This window comes from Bubalus kerabau, chromosome 15, assembly GCF_029407905.1.
Source record: "Bubalus kerabau isolate K-KA32 ecotype Philippines breed swamp buffalo chromosome 15, PCC_UOA_SB_1v2, whole genome shotgun sequence".
Lineage (NCBI taxonomy): Eukaryota > Metazoa > Chordata > Mammalia > Artiodactyla > Bovidae > Bubalus > Bubalus kerabau.
In genome coordinates this window covers 18,056,246-18,072,391 of record NC_073638.1, presented here as the reverse complement: position 1 = coordinate 18,072,391, position 16,146 = coordinate 18,056,246, and the positions used below count along the sequence as shown (strand labels likewise).

The 16,146-nt window shown below is 42.0% G+C and overlaps 1 protein-coding gene across 4 annotated transcripts in view; it reads left to right on the top strand.

Annotated features, from left to right (window-relative positions):
• The first annotated feature begins 3,057 nt into the window (after positions 1-3,057).
• The window catches only part of POGLUT3 (protein O-glucosyltransferase 3), a 35,324-nt gene continuing 22,235 nt past the window's right edge, over positions 3,058-16,146 (top strand). For 2 of the 4 annotated variants that reach the window (XR_008702802.1, XM_055547813.1), the window contains exon 1: positions 3,058-3,991. Coding sequence is in view for 1 of the 4 variants with exons in the window: in XM_055547813.1 (XP_055403788.1) it covers positions 3,790-3,991 (202 nt within the window). In the remaining 3 variants the exon portion in view is untranslated. Of the gene's footprint in view, positions 3,992-4,241; positions 4,384-16,146 lie in introns of those variants that run through there. The other 2 variants (XM_055547815.1, XM_055547816.1) reach the window with 2 other exon arrangements.

The following is a 16,146-nucleotide window of genomic DNA, read 5'->3' as shown; positions in this document are numbered from 1 at the left end:
AAGAATGCAAACAAAATGTGTTCCAAACAACTTTTTAAGTGATAGCTAGAGCAGAGTGAAGCTTTCCATTTAAAGTATGCAGACACTCCCACAAAATACAATTTAGCAGTGAAAGTAATGCCAAGTAATGCTATACTTTAGCTCTACAGTTTATCAGTGATTTACCACCAGTTCCTAAAAATCTTTCCAAAATTTAAAGAACACTGTCTACAAACTCTGCTCAGCATTTCTAAAGCAGGTCAAGAGAACTGGGGAAAATATGGTAAGGATTTTGCCCTGGTAAACCTTGGTCATATCAAGAATGCTGAGCAGTCCAATTAAAGCCAGGAGATGAACAGGTGGCTTCTCAGGGCCTGATTCTGGCAACTCTGGTTTAAGAAACTGCCAGCAGAGTGCAGAAATCCTGTGTCCATACCAGGACATGAGTTTCTCCAGGCTCACACAGCCTGTGAAGACCTTTCTTTCCTTTGAATAGATTAAAACCATAAGCAGATAAAAGAAGAACAAATAATTAACCAATATAGATAAAACTGAGGTAGGAGATAGATGGGACCCTAGGCCAATCAGCTGGGATTTGTAAAGTGAAGTAAAATTAAAGCTTTGTTCTCACCTAGACACTCCAAGGACAAAGCTGACGGCAAAAGCAGAGTGCTCCTAGAATAAATAGATAAGGTGCCTACTCCTGAAGTCAAGGAAAACTTCCCTGTCGGCACATGTGCTGGAAGGCTCCTTGGGGGTCAAAAAGGGAGGCAGAACCACCCCATACCCACCCATACCCACAGGCTCTGAGGTAGGATCCATCTCAGTAAAAAGTTGAACACACATGTTGGGGAGGATTCTAGGACCAGTTAGGAGTGAAGAAACAAGATAATTGGCCAAAAGTAAACCAAGACCCTGAGAAACCTGTGTGCATGCAGGTCAAGAAGCAACAGTTAGAACCGGACATGGAACAATGGACTGGTTCCAAATCTGGAAAGGAGTACGTCAAGGCTGTATATTGTCACCCTGTTTGTTTAACTTGTATGTAGAGTACATCATGCAAAATGTCAGGTTAGAAGAATCACAAGCTGGAATCAAGTTTGCCAGGAGAAATATCAACAACCTCAGATATGCAGAAAATACCACTGTAATGCAGAAAGTGAAGAGGAACTAAAGGGCTTCTTGATGAAGGTGAAAGAGGAGAGTGAAAAGCTTGCTTAACACTCAACATTCAAAAGACTAAGATCATGGCATCCAGTCCCATCAGTTCAGTTCAGTCGCTCATTGGTGTCCGACTCTTTGTGACACCATGGACTGTAGCATATCAGGTCTCCCTGTCACTTCATGGCAAATAGATGGAGAAAAAATAGAAACAGTGACAGACTTTATTTTCTTGGACTACAAAATCACTGGGGATTTTGACTGCAGCCATGAAATTAAAAGATTCTTGCTCCTTGGAAGAAAAGCTATGACCAACCCAGACAGCGTGTTAAAAAGCAGAGATAGCGCTTCAAAAGAGGTCCATAGTCAAAGCTATAATTTTTCCAGTAGTCATGTACAGATGTGAGAACTGGACCATAAAGAAGGCTGAGCGCCAAAGAATTGATGCTTTCAAACTGTGGTGCTGGAGAAGAAACTTGAGAGTTCTTTGGACTGCATAGAAATCAAACCAGTCAATCCTAAAGGAAATCAACCCTGAATATTCATCGGAAGGACTGATGCTGAAGCTGAAGCTACAATACTTCGGCCTCCTGATGCAAAGAACCAACTCATTGAAAAAGACCCTGATGATGGGCAAGATTGAGCTCAGGAGGAGAACAGGGTGACAGAGGATGAGATGGTTGGATGGCATCATTGACTCAATGGACATGAGTTTGAGCAAACTCCAGGAGACAGTGAAGACAGGGAAGCCTGATGCGCTGCAGCCCATGGGGTTGCAGAAATTCAGACTTAGAGACTAAACAACAAAGACCCAGAAGGACTGTCCTATATGTGTGATTTACTTTACCTGTTTACTCATTAGAGACGATGCCCATACCTTTTATCTTCGGGTGTATATTTCTGCCTAGTTTCTGACTTAAATAAACTGCTTCTCTGTGTGCTCTCCCACTTGTAGTGCTGTGTCTTTAATAATAAACTTTGTACCTTTTTTAGTTTTTACCTCCTTGAAACTTTCAGATTAGGGTAAGAGCCACTTTGCTTTTAGCTTCTAGCTCTTGGGCTTCCCTGGTGTCTCAGATAGTAAAGAGTCTGCCTGCAGTGCGGGACAACAGGGTTCGATCCCTGGGTTGGGAAGATTCCCCTGGAGAAGGAAATGGCAACCCACTCCAGTATTCTTGCCTGGAAAATCCCATGGACGGTGGAGCCTGGCAGGTTACAGTTCATGGTGTCGCAAAGAATCCCTCACGACTGAGTGACTTCACTAAATTAAGTAGGAGGTTTATCATTCTCACCTAACAGGAAGTCCAGTAGGTGCTGGGAGGTGGGGGGATGGGTCCTCTGTCCTTTCTACCTCTATGAGCACGAGCACTTAAGTCTATTTCTACCTGGTGGTCTAGTAGCTGCTGCTGCTAAGTCACTTCAGTCGTGTCCGACTCTGTGCGACCCCATAGACGGCAGCCCACCAGGCTCCTCTGTCCCTGGGATTCTCCAGGCAAGAACACTGGAATGGGTTGCCATGTCCTTCTCCAATGCATGAAAGTGAAAAGTGAAAGTGAAGTCGCTCAGTCGTGCCCGACTTAGCGACCCCATGGACTGCAGCCCACCAGGCTCCTCCGTCCATGGGATTTTCCAGGCAAGAGTACTGGAGTGGGTCTAGTAGCTAGGATTTCTGTTTTTCATCTAGGTTACCCTGGTTCATTTCCTGTGCAGGAAACTAAGATCTCTCTTCCGGGACACTGAAACTTACTGTTGCCTAGATCAAAATGGTGGGAAGAGAAAGACATTGACTTCCCCGCTACCAGAGTCCTTGCCAGTCTTTCCCCATATGCAACTTCCAGCATTTGAGGAGCGAGGAGCATTCAAGACCAACCAACCCCCATGGGTTACAGGGGACAGCAGTTTCTGACTCTGAGGTGATGCTCACCCACCAGCCTCAAATCTGATTCCTACTACTGAGCGCAACTCTTGGTTCCTCGCTTGAGGCTTGGCCCCAACTCAGTGAAGGTTGAACAAACACTTGTTGAAAGAAGGGAAGTATAGGGTTTAGGGGATTTGGGAGACTGGAGGGAGTTACAGTCCAGTGAGGGAGACTGCTGAGCAGAAAACAAGACAGGTAATACAGTTTGATGGGTGCTGTTTAGTGAACGGAAGGGCTGGGAGAGTTAGCCTTGGACGGGAATCAGGGGAATGACATTTTGCTCTGCGTCTTTTAAACCCAGTGAAATTCGTTGTTTGAAGGCGTTCGCGTAAGCTCTTCGCCACTGGGCCTTTTCTCTACAGCAATCACCCTGTGCGTCCTTTAAAAAGAACAGTTTCCTCTGAAGAGTTGCCAAACTCCAGCAGCAGAAGCGGCGGCGGGGCACAGCCTCAAGCACGCTGGTCTCAGCAGCGCCCCCTCCGCCCTGGTCCTCAGACCCGCGCCGCCGGTTGCTGGGCCTGGAGCTGGAGAGCGGAGTCCATTGCGGCCGCGCAGCCGCGCCGGGTCCCTCTGCGAGGGGCTAACCCTCGCCTTCCGGCCGGGTGGGAACCGGGGGCGGAGCCGCAGGCGGTGGAGCGAAGCCCGCCCCGGGGTGGGCCCCGCTCCGGCAAGCCGCGCGCCCGGCACCACCCCACCGCCGCCGCCTAGCTGGGCGCCGTGGCCCAGAGACCATGCGCCGTCTGCCGCGGGCCCGGCTGCTGGCGCTGCAGCTCGCTCTGCTAGTGGCCTCGGGGGCCCCGGAAGCGCCGCTCAGCGCGCCGCGGAGCCTGGTGTGGGGCCCCGGGCTGCAGGCGGGCGTCGTTCTGCCGGTCCGCTATTTCTACCTGCAGGCTGTCAGCCCGGAGGGCCAAAACCTCACCCGCTCGCCCCCAGGTAGCGTTCGACCGCGGGCCTCCCCCGCCCTGCATCCGCTCCTCGCGTCCCCTCCGCGCGCCCCTCCCCGGGAACCCGCCCGCCGCCCGCCGCCCGCGCGGCGTCCTTCCGTCGGCTCTGGTCACTTCCTCTTCTCCTCCCCTCCCAGACCCAAAGGCGGGAGGGAGTTGCAACGCAAGTCTACTGAATGAATAAATGAACTCCTAGCGCCCTTCCGCAGTTAACGTGCGGGGACTGATAATCCGTAAGGATGGCGCCCGGGGTGTTAATGAAAGCAGTGTGAGTCACAAGTTGGAGGTGGTCTTTCTACGCCTGACGAGTTGTCAGATCTGTTACAGCTTGCAGGGAGTGCCTTCACGCGTTGAGTCATCCAGCCCGAGAATCGGATCGGGGTGCGTTGTTTAGGCCTGATCCTACAAAAAGGAGATGTCAGAGTAGCAGGCAATTTAGGAGGCAGTTTTGCAGGCTAGATTTTTGTTTTCTTAGAGTTTCGAGTTGTTGAAAGCGGATCGCAGGAGTTAGTGAAACTCGGAACTTACTAGGTTTTCCCTCTGGTCCTGTCCTGAATCCCTTCTGCCCAGTCGTGCTCCCAGGTTCTCCTTAGTATCTTAAGTTTGCAACTTCTTAACAGCTTGTCCTGCTAGTTTCGAGTTGTTGCCAGTCAGGATTTGCTGATTTATGTCCTGTCAACTGGCACCCGGTTTTGTCAACAAAGAGACAGTCAGAATACCCAGTGCCCCTTCCACCACCAGTGGAAAACTGAGTACTTTGGTTTTTTAAAGAAGTCTGCATGGCCCTAAGGATCAGAAGAAGATCGTTAAACCCCCATTTAGTCTTTCACCACGGAGTGTATTTTCTTTTTTATAGTTTTCTTTGTTTTCTAAAAGTAATTTTGTAATGTTATAAATGGGGGAGGGGGGGCTTTAGAAAAAAGATGGAAAACTAAGGAAAAATTAATTTATACATGAAAAAGGGAAGTTATATGATCCAAAATGAAATACTGTTAATCTTACTTTTAATGAAAGAACTATAAATTCAAATAGGCTTCCCAGATGGCACTAGTTCTAAAGAACCCACCTGGCAATGCAGGAGATTTAAGAGACAGTGGGTTCCATCCCTGCGTGGGGAAATCGCCTGGAGTAGAGATGGGAACCCACTCCAGTATTCTTGCCCAGAGAATCCTATGGACAGAGGAGCCTGGAAGGCTACAGTCTATAGGATCACAAAGTGTTGGACTTATCTAACACACATGCATAAATTCAAATAAAATTCTATTTTTTATTCCATTTTTAATCTAAAAATAGTGGCATTTTTTTAAACTGCTAATACTCAGAAGCTGTTAATGAATACTCTTAGACAATGACCTTCATCCTCTGCTGGTGGGAGCAAATTGGTCAAATGTTTCTAGAAAGTAATTTTCCATGAAGAATCTTAAACATTTACAAACCTAATGTGCAAAATATATGTCTCAACAGTTAGAAAATGTAAAAATGAAATGTAATGAAAATGAAATGAAATGAATATGTAAAAATGAAAAAAAAGTCATTTATGAAAAACGTCCATGCCTTTTAATCTGATAATCAGACTTCTGAGAAAATGATCAGCATGTAGTCAAAGACTTATGAGCAAGGATATTCTTGCCCCATTATGATTATTTATTACAATAAGTTTAAAGAGCAGCTATAAGGCAGTTGTTAAACAAAGCATGGTACATTCATGTGATGGAATATTAACAGCTATTTAAAGTAGCACTTTCAATTCCACTATGAGGTATCTAAAGTAGTCAAATTCAAAGAAAGAGAAAGTAAAATGGTGGTTGCCAGGGGCTGATGGAAGAGGGAAATGAAAAGTTGTTGAATGATACAGAGTTTCAAGTTTTGCAAAATGAAAAAGGTCTAGAGTTTGTGCAAATAAATTTGAATACACTTAACACTACTGAAATGTACACTTAAAAATGGTTAAGATGGTCAGTTTTGTGTGTTTCACATCACAGTAAAATTTTTGATGTTTTAAAATATTATTTAGTAATGCTTTATTCTGAAGGAGATCAGCCCTGGGATTTCTTTGGAAGGAATGATGCTGAAGCTGAAACTCCAGTACTTTGGCCACCTCATGCGAAGAGTTGACTCATTGGAAAAGACTCTGATGCTGGGAGGGATTGGGGGCAGGAGGAGAAGGGGACAACAGAGGATGAGATGGCTGGATGGCATCACTGACTCGATGGACGTGAGTCTCAGTGAACTCTGGGAGTTGGTGATGGACAGTCTCAGTGAACTCTGGGAGTTGGTGATGGACAGGGAGGCCTGGCGTGCTGCGATTCATGGGGTCGCAAAGAGTCGGACACGACTGAGCCACTGATCTGATCTGATCTGATACAAGTTTACGGAGAAGGCAATGGCACCCCACTCCAGTACTCTTGCCTGGAACATCCCATGGATGGAGGAGCCTGGTAGGCTGCAGTCCATGGGGTCTCTAAGAGTCGGACACAACTGAGCGACTTCACTTTCACTTTTCACTTTCATGCATTGGAGAAGGACATGGCAACCCACTCCAGTGTTCTTGCCTGGAGAATCCCAGGGATGAGGGAGCCTGGTGGGCTGCTGTCTATAGGATCACACAGAGTCGGACACGACTGAAGCGACTTAGCAGCAGCAGCATACAAGTTTAAGGATGCAACAGGAAACAAATTCCAAGTCATAATAAATAAATGAACCTGTACCTCATACATCAGGATTATTGGTGGTCACGGCAAGAGAGTAACACATTTTTTTTCACTCTTCTTTTTTACCCCCAAATGATCATAATGTTTTAATAATCAAGAGAAAAGTCATAAGGAAACAAACTAAAGACTTTCACCAAGTTTTTTCAGACAACCTCACTTTTATTCCTTTAGGTTCTCCTTTCAGGATATGATTCCTGGCTTCCGTTTAAAAACCTGCCATATATTTCTGAAATCTCACCCAACCAGTCTTTACATTTTCTGCTAACGTCATTCACTTTCAAGTCCTGAAAAATTTCTTTCTCCAAGAACTAAATGAAAAATATGGAAAATTTTCTCAAACTGTAATCTTACATGACTTACCAAGATTCCCTTAATAATGAGCACTCTCATTTAACAATGTTACACTTATCTGAGTGCTATTACTATGCCACATAGCTCCAGGAACCTAGAGAGCAAACGTGAACTTCAATGGTCTAAAACAGGGGGATTTCAAACAGGAGTTCACTGACAGAAATTTGGGGGTCTGTGATTTGGGATGAGGAAGAAACCAATCTAAATCTTTATTTTCAGTAACCTCTGACTTAAATTGAGCATTTCCTTCTTTTATGACTGTAGGCAAAATCTGTTGACATTGTTATATTCCCAGCATCTAACAAAATGCCTGGCAGAGTTGCTCAGTAATTATTGTAGAAGAAAAGAAATAAGTGATGGAGAGAGGGTGTTTGGAGTATATCTAGATAGCAAGATACCAGGTCTCTTTTCTACTCAGTCGTCCTCTGCCTTCATCAGTAATACCTCCGTAAAATTATCTTACCTCCTAGTTATGTAGCACTTCAGTGTTTTGAGTTGTGCCCCGTTTCATATGCTCTCCTTAATCATCTTGTGAGTTAGTAAGAGTGTTAGTCAGTCATGTCCAACTCTTTGCAACCCCATGGACTGTTGCCCACCAGTCTCCTCTGTCCATGGAATTCTCCAGGCAACATTATGGAGTGGGTAGCCATTCCCTTCTCCGGGTGATCTTCCCGGCCGAGGGTTTGAACCCAGGTCTCCTTCATTGCAGACAAATTCTTTACTGTCTGAGTCACTAGGATAGGAAGGACTGGTATTATTCTCGTCACAAGCTTAGTGAAAATAAATATTTTTCCTGTGGTTCCACAATGGATAAATGTCAAAGTCATGTCCAGATTCCCAACGCTTTCAATACCTCATTCAATGGTCTTTCCTTTTTATTAAATCACTGGTATTGTTAATAAGATCACTGTTTTCAATAGGTTCCTGTAGAATATTCCCAATTAGAAGGCAGTCATACATTTGGGAGGATTTCCATTTAGCCTCGAGTTGTACCAAGTTGGCCTTCAGGAGTCTTCCCTTGGCCAGGTGGAGTCAGCCCTTTTGTTGTAGCTGTAGAGAGCATTAATAAAATTCCTAAACAAAAAGGGAGATGAAGACTCCATTGTAACAGGAATGACAGAGGTTATTTTTCCAACTATGAATTTTGAGAACCTTGTTCTTACTCAGTCACTAAGTCATGTCCAACTCTTTATGACGCCATGAGCTGCAGCACACCAGGCTCCTCTGTCCTCCACTATCTGCCAGAGTATGCTCAAATTCATATCCATTGAGTCAGTGATGCTATCTAACCATCTCATCCTCTGTTGCCCCCTTCTTTTGCCTTCAGTATTTTCCAGGATCAAGGTCTTATCCAATGAGCTGGCTTCTCACATTGGGTGGCCAAAGTATTAGAGCTTCAGCTTCAGCATCAGTCCTTCCATTAAATATTCAGGGTTGATTTCCTTTAGGATTGACTGGTTTAATCTCCTTGCAGTCCAAGGGACTCTCAAGAATCTTCTCCAGCACAATTCAAAAGCATCAATTCTTTGATGCTCAGCATTCTTTATGGTCCAGGTCTCACATGCATACATGACTACTGAAAAAACCATAGCTTTGACTATACAGACCTTTGTTTGCAAAGTGATGTCTCTGCTTTTTAATATGCTGTCTAGGTTTGTCATAGCTTTTCTTCCAAGGAGCAAGCATCTTTAAATTTTATGGCTGTAGTCACTGTCCCCAGTGATTTTGGAGCCCAGGAAAGTAAAATCTGTCCCTGCTTCAGCTTTTTTCCCCTTCTATTTGCCATGAAATGATGGGACTTGATCTATGATCTTAGTTTTTTAAATGTTGAGTTTCAAGCCAGCTTTTTCACTCTCCTCTTTCACCCTCATCAAGAAGCTCTTTAGTTCCTTTTCACTTTCTGCCATTACAGTGGTATCATCTGCATATCTGAGATTATTGATATTTGTCCAGGCAATCTTGATTCCAGCTTGTGATTCATCCAGCATGACATTTTGCATGATGTACTCTGCATATAAGTTAAATAAGCAGAATGACAGTATACAGCCTTGACGTACTCCTTTCCCAATGTTGAACCAGTCTATTGAACCAGTCTGTTGTTCTGGTTCTAACTGTTCCTTCTTGACCTGCATACAGATTTCTTAGGAGGCAGGTCAGGTGGTCTGGCATTCCCATCTCTTGAAGAATTTTCCACAGTTTGTAGTGATCCATATAGTCAAAGGCTTTAACATAGTCAATGAAGCGGAAGTAGTTGTTTTTCTGGAATTCCCTTGCTTTCTCTATGGTAAAATGGATGTTTTGGCAATTTGATCTCTGGTTCCTCTGCCCTTTGAAAATCCAGCTTGTACCTCTGGAATTTCTTGCTTCACATATTGCTAAAGCCTAGCTTGAAGGATTTTGAACATAACCTTGTTAGCATGTGAAAAGAGCACAATTGTACATTAGTTTGAATATTCTTTGGCATTGCCCTTCTGTGGAATTGGAACGAAAGATGACCTTTTCCAGTCCTGTGGCCACTGCTGAGTTTTCTAAATTTGCTGATATATTGAGTGCAGCACTTTAACAGCATCATCTTTTAATATTTTAAATAGTTCATCTGGAATTCTGTCACCTCCACTAACTTTCTTTGTAGCAATGCTTTCTAAGGCCCACTTGACTTCATACTCCAGAATGTCCAGCTCTAGGTGAGTGACCACACCATTGGTTATTTGGGTTATTAAGACCTTTTTTGTATAGTTCTTCTGTGTATTTTTGCTACCTCTTCTTAATCTCTTCTACTTCTGTTAGGTCTACTTGCTGTTTATGTCCTTTCTCGTGCCCATCCTTGCATGAATTGTTCCCTTGATACCAAATTTCTTGAAGAGATCTCTAATCTTTCCCATTTTATTGTTTTCCTCTATTTCTTTGCATTGTTCATGGAAGAATGCCTTCTTATCTCTCCTTGCTATTCTCTGGAACTCTGTATTCAGTTGGGTATATCTTTCTCTTTCTCCCTTGCCCTTCTTTTCTCTTCTTTCCTCAGCTCTTTGTAAAGCCTCCTCAGACAACCACTTTGCCTTTTTGCATTTCTTTTTCTTTGGGATGGTTTTAGTCAATGCCTACTATACAATGTTAGGAAGATAATAGCAAATGAAGCAACTGACAAACAACTAATCTCGAGAATATACAAGCAACTCCTACAGCTCAACTCCAGAAAAATAAATGACCCAATCAAAAAATGGGCCAAAGAACTAAATAGACATTTCTCCAAAGAAGACATAAAGATGGCTAACAAACACATGAAAAGATGCTCAACATCACTCATTATCAGAGAAATGCAAATCAAAACCACTATGAGGTACCATTTCACACCAGTCAGAATGGCTGCAATCCAAAAGTCTACAAGTAATAAATGCTGGAGAGGGTGTGGAGAAAAGGGAACCCTCTTACACTGTTGGTGGGAATGCAAACTAGTGCAGCCACTATGGAGAACAGTGTGGAGATTCCTTAAAAAACTGGAAATAGACATGCCTTATGATCCAGCAATCCCACTGCTGGGCATACACACTGAGAAAACCAGAAGGGAAAGAGACACGAGTACCCCAATGTTCATCGCAGCACTGTTTATAATAGCCAGGACATGGAAGCAACCTAGATGTCCATCAGCAGATGAATGGATAAGAAAGCTGTGGTACATATACACAATGGAGTATTATTCAGCCATTAAAAAGAATACATTTGAATCAGTTCTAATGAGGTGGATGAAACTGGAGCCTATTATACAGAGTGAAGTAAGCCAGAAAGAAAAACACCAATACAGTATACTAACGCATATATATGGAATTTAGAAAGATGGTAACAATAACCCTGTGTACGAGACAGCAAAAGAGACACTGATGTATAGAACAGTCTTATGGACTCTGTGGGAGAGGGAGAGGGTGGGAAGATTTGGGAGAATGGCATTGAAACATGTAAATATCATGTATGAAATGAGTTGCCAGTCCAGGTTCGATGCACGATACTGGATGCTTGGGGCTGGTGCACTGGGACGACCCAGAGGGATGGAATGGGGAGGGAGGAGGGAGGAGGGTTCAGGATGGGGAACACATGTATACCTGTGGCGGATTCATTTTGATATTTGGCAAATCTAATACAGTTATGTAAAGTTTAAAAATAAAATAAAATTAAAAAAAAAAAAAAATAAAATAAAAGTGCAGTACCATTTGAAAAAAAAAAAAAAAAAAAAAAAAACTGAGGTTATTCCCACCTTTGGGAGGTCTCTTCACCCCTTCTCAGTATTTATGCTGAGGGCTTTGTATCTCCATCCTTTAAAATAAACTTTGCCTGCAAAAAAAAAAAAAAAAAAAAAAAAAAAAAAAAAAAAAAAGGAACCACCATCCTTAGGTCTTCAGGCATTCTGTCTACCAGATCTAAACACTTGACTATATTTGTCATCCACCATATAATCATAAGGGATTTGATTTAGGTCATACTTGAATGGTCTAGTGGTTTCCCCTATTTTCTTCAATTTGAGCCTGAATTTTGCTGATCTGAGCCACAGTCAGTAACCGGTCTTGTTTTTGCTGAGTGTATAAGTGTCTCCATTAAGTATAGAGTGTCTCCATCTTTGGCTGCAAAGAATATAAACAATCTGATTTTGTTATTGACCATCTGGGTTATGTTCATATGTGGAGTCATCTCTTGAGTTGTTGGAAAAGAGCATTTGCTATGACCCGTGTGTTCTCTTGGCAAAATTCTGTTAGCCTTTGCCCTGCTTCATTTTGTACTCCAAGGCCAAACTTGCCTGTTACTCCAGGTAAGTCTTGACTTCCTACTTATGCATTCCAATCCCCTAAGATGAAAAGGATATCTTTTTTGATGTTAATTCTAGAAGGTTTTGTAGGTCTTCATAACTGGTCAGCTTTAGCTTCTTCTGTGTCAGTGGTTGGGACATAGACTTGGGTTACTGTGATATTGAATGCTTTGCCTTGGAACTGAACTGAGATTATTCTATCATTTTTGAGATTGCATCCAGGTACCAAGTACTGCCTTTTGGACTTTTTTGTTGACTATGAGGCTACTCCATTTTTTCTAAAGGATTCTCACCCACAGTAGTAGATATCATGGTCATCTGAATTAAATTCTCCCATTCTGTAGCCTGCCAGGGTCCTGTGTCCATGGAATTCTCTAGGAAAGAATACTGGAGTGAGTGGGTAGCCATTCCTTTTTCCAGGCAATCTTCCTGACCCAGAGACTGAACCCCAGTCTCCCGCATTGCAGCCACCAGGGAAGCCCCTCATCACTTTCTTTCACTTTCATTCCTGTCATTTTAGTCCACTGATTCCTAAGATGTCGATGTTCACTCTTGCCATCTCCTGTTTGACCATGTCCAATTTACCTTGGTTCATGAATCTAACATTCCAGGTTCGTATGCAGTATTCTTTACAGACTTTTCTTTCACCACTAGACGCATCCACAACTGAGTGTCGTTTCTGCTTTGACCCAGCTATTTCATTCTTACTAGAGCTACTAGTAATTGCCATCTGCTCTTTGCTAGTATTGGGAAGCTTCTTACCCATATTGGACAGCTTCTTACCTGGGAGGCTCATCTTCTGGTGTTATATCTTTTAGCCTTTTCATACTGTCTATAGTGTTCTCCAGGCAAGAATTTTGGAGTGGGTTGTCATTTCCCTCTCCAGTGGACCACGTTTTATCAAATTCTTCACTGTGATCCGTCTTAGGTGGCCCTGTATGGCACAGCTTCATAGCTTCACTGAGTTGTACAAGCCCCTTCACCATGACAGTGCTGTGATCCATGAAGGGGAATCTATATGTCAACTTTACACAGTGTGACAAATTGGATTCAAGATGGGCTTTTAAGGAAGAAAGAGTCAAGCTATGTGCAAATTTTGGTTCTGCTACTCATATATATGAGACCTTGGTGAAGTTACTAAACTTCTTCATGATAGCCTTTGGCTTCCTGATCTGTAACATGGGATGACAAATACCTTTCTCACAAGTTCTTGGAGGAAATAAATAAGAGATATGAAAATCTCAAGCTCAGGGACAGGCACAGTCCCCCTGACTAAGTAAGTGAATTTTTTTTAAAATGCTTTCTTTCCTAATCAAAAGTTTTCAAAATTTCCAAGTCTAATGATATAAAGTTTTGATACTGCCAACCTCTTTTGTCTCCTTTGGTCACTGCATTCTTATTCAGTTTGCTATCTTTCATAAAGAAGTGTGAATCTGTAGAACAGAAAAGCTCAAGCTGACTTCATTTCTGCTCCATTATATTAGCCTCCAGGGCAAATGAAAATTCACATTCCTTCTATTTGAAGCAATTTGAAATGACACTCTTCTTGTTTTCTCTTTTATGAGCGTAGGATTGCTTATTTCTAATTTAGTCCTGATCAATTTTAAATTAATTAAGTGTTCTGGAGATTTCTTCTGTAAACTGAGCTTCTTTCAAAATGTCACATAGTCATTAATATGGTCGTCCTATCTGTGTATTATTTAAAATCATAAACTTATGGAGGATAGAACTATTTGATAGGTGATAAGAAACTTTTCTGTCCTGTTTCCAATCTGAGAAGAGAATGATGGAAATGGCTTTTTAGTCCCCAGGCTCTGCCTTCCTAATTTTCAGTCTGCCACACTACTTTGCCTTTCTGAAACTAAGTGGGAAATAGCACAAAGCAATGATTTATATGTTTCATTAAGCATTTCAGGTAATTGACCAACATTTATAATAATTTCACATTATTACTTTTTTTTTTTTTACAACATCCCTTACAGTTATCTCATTTCATTTATTTAGGCAGATATCTTTCATAATTTTATCACACTTTTTCAAAAATCCTAAAATGTATTGTTTGGTACTTAATTATTTACTAGCAATATACCAGACACTACATTACTATTACTAAACTGAAGAGACGAAGAAACATTTTTTCTGACCCACAAGAAAGAAAATAAAACCTTTGAAGATCAAAAAAAGTAGAAACATCACTCACTAGATTTAGAAACTACAAATAGGAAAAATAAAATTTTTTCTTCAGTAATTTCAAAAATATATGTTAAATGTCTTTAATATTTGAATATTATTAAATATAGATATGATATGAAAGATTTCTTTGATCACAATTTGCTGTTTACCAAGACTGTGTATTTCGGAAGATTCACCACTTTTCTTTAAACATTTTCCTTTGATAAGGTAATAAACTATGATTAGGATATTCACTGCTCCTTGTTGTCAAAGTGCTTGAGGATCAGATCTGCACTGATTGCAGATATGTCTACTATCCTCTCTGAAGAAAGAAGTCCCAATGTTTATTCCTGCAACAGTATTGTTTCAAAGCCTAAAAAATCAGCTAATACACTGCAAAAAGAGAAGGAAAAGTTTACTAAGTAGGTATTGTCTATCCTGGAACAGAAAACCCACAGAATTTTGCAGTTGAAAGGAATGATAGAGTAACCTAATGTAACTGTTTCATTTCAATTCTAGGAAAGAAGCTTAGAGGGGTACATCTAGTATTTACAAGGTGTGTGAGTTTGTGTGTAGGTGAGTGTGTATTTGTGCACATGGAAATGGAAGGGAAATTTCTTCAGAATTGAGGGCTATTAGGTATTAAAATGGATTATAAAGAAGGCTTGTGCGTAGTTTATAAGGAAAAAGTGGAATTTCCTTAGAGCTACGCCATCCTAAAAGTTTATGGATGCTTTTGAACTGTGGTATTAGAGAAGACTCTTGAGAGTTCCTCAGACTGCAAGGAGATCAAACTAGTAAGTCCTAAAGGAAATCAGTCCTGATTATTCATTGGAAGGACTGGTTCTGAAGCTGAAACTCCAATACTTTGGCCACCTGATGCAAAGAACTGACTCATTGGAAAAGACCCTAATGCTGAGAAAGACTGAAGGCAGGAGGAGAAGGGGACGACAGAGAATGAGATGGTAGGATGGCATCACCGACTCAGTGAACATGAGTTTGAGCAAGCTCCGGGAGATGGTGAAGGAGAGGGAAACCTGGCATGCTGCAGTCCATGGGGTCACAATCAGACATGACTGAGCAACTGAACTGAACTGGGCTTTTAAACCTACCCAAAGGAGAAAATTCAGACTTTAAGTAAAGAAAGTAGGGAAAACCATGAGACCATTCAGGTATCACCTAAATCAAATCCCTTACAATTATACAGTAGAAGTGACAAATTCAAGGGATTTGATCTGATGACAGAATGCCTGAAGAACTATGGACAAGTTAGTAACATTGTAAAGGTAGCAGTGATCAGAATCATCCCCAAGAAAAAGAAATGCAAAAGGGAAAAATGGTTGTCTGAGGAGGCCTTACAAATAGCTGAGAAAAGAAGAGAAGGCAGAGAAGAAAAAGAAAGATATATCCATCTGAATGTAATTTCCAGAGGGATGGTATGGGGAGGGAGGTGGGAGGGGGGTTCAGGATTGGGAAGAAAGCCGTCTTAACTGACCAATGCAAAGAAATGGAGGGAAAACAATAGAATGGGAAAGACTAGAGATCTCTTCAAGAAAATTGGAAATTGCAAGGGAACATTTCATGCAAAGATGTGCACAACAAAGGACAGAAATGGCATGGACTTAGAAGAAGAAGATATTAAGAGGAGGTGGCAAGAATACACAGAAGAACTATACAAAAAATATTTAATGACCCAGGTAATCACGATGGTGTGATCACTCACCTAGAGCCAGATGTCCTGGAGTGCGAAGTCAAGTAGGCCTTAGGAAGCATCACTATGAACAAAGCTAGTGGAGGTGATGGAATTCCAGTTGAGCTATTTCAGATCCTAAAAGATGATGCTGTGAAAGTGCTGCACTCAATATGCCAGCAAATTTGGAAAACTCAGCAGTGGCCACAGGACTGGAAAAGGTCAGTTTACATTCCAATCCCAAAGGAAGGCAATGCCAAAGAATGTTCAAACTATGCACTATTACACTCATTTTACATGCTAGCAAAGTAATGCTCAAAATTCTCCAAGCTAGGCTTTAACAGTGCATGAACCAAGAACTTCCAGATATTCAAGCTGGATTTAGAAAAAGGTTGAGGAACCAGAGATCAAATTGCCAACATCTGTTG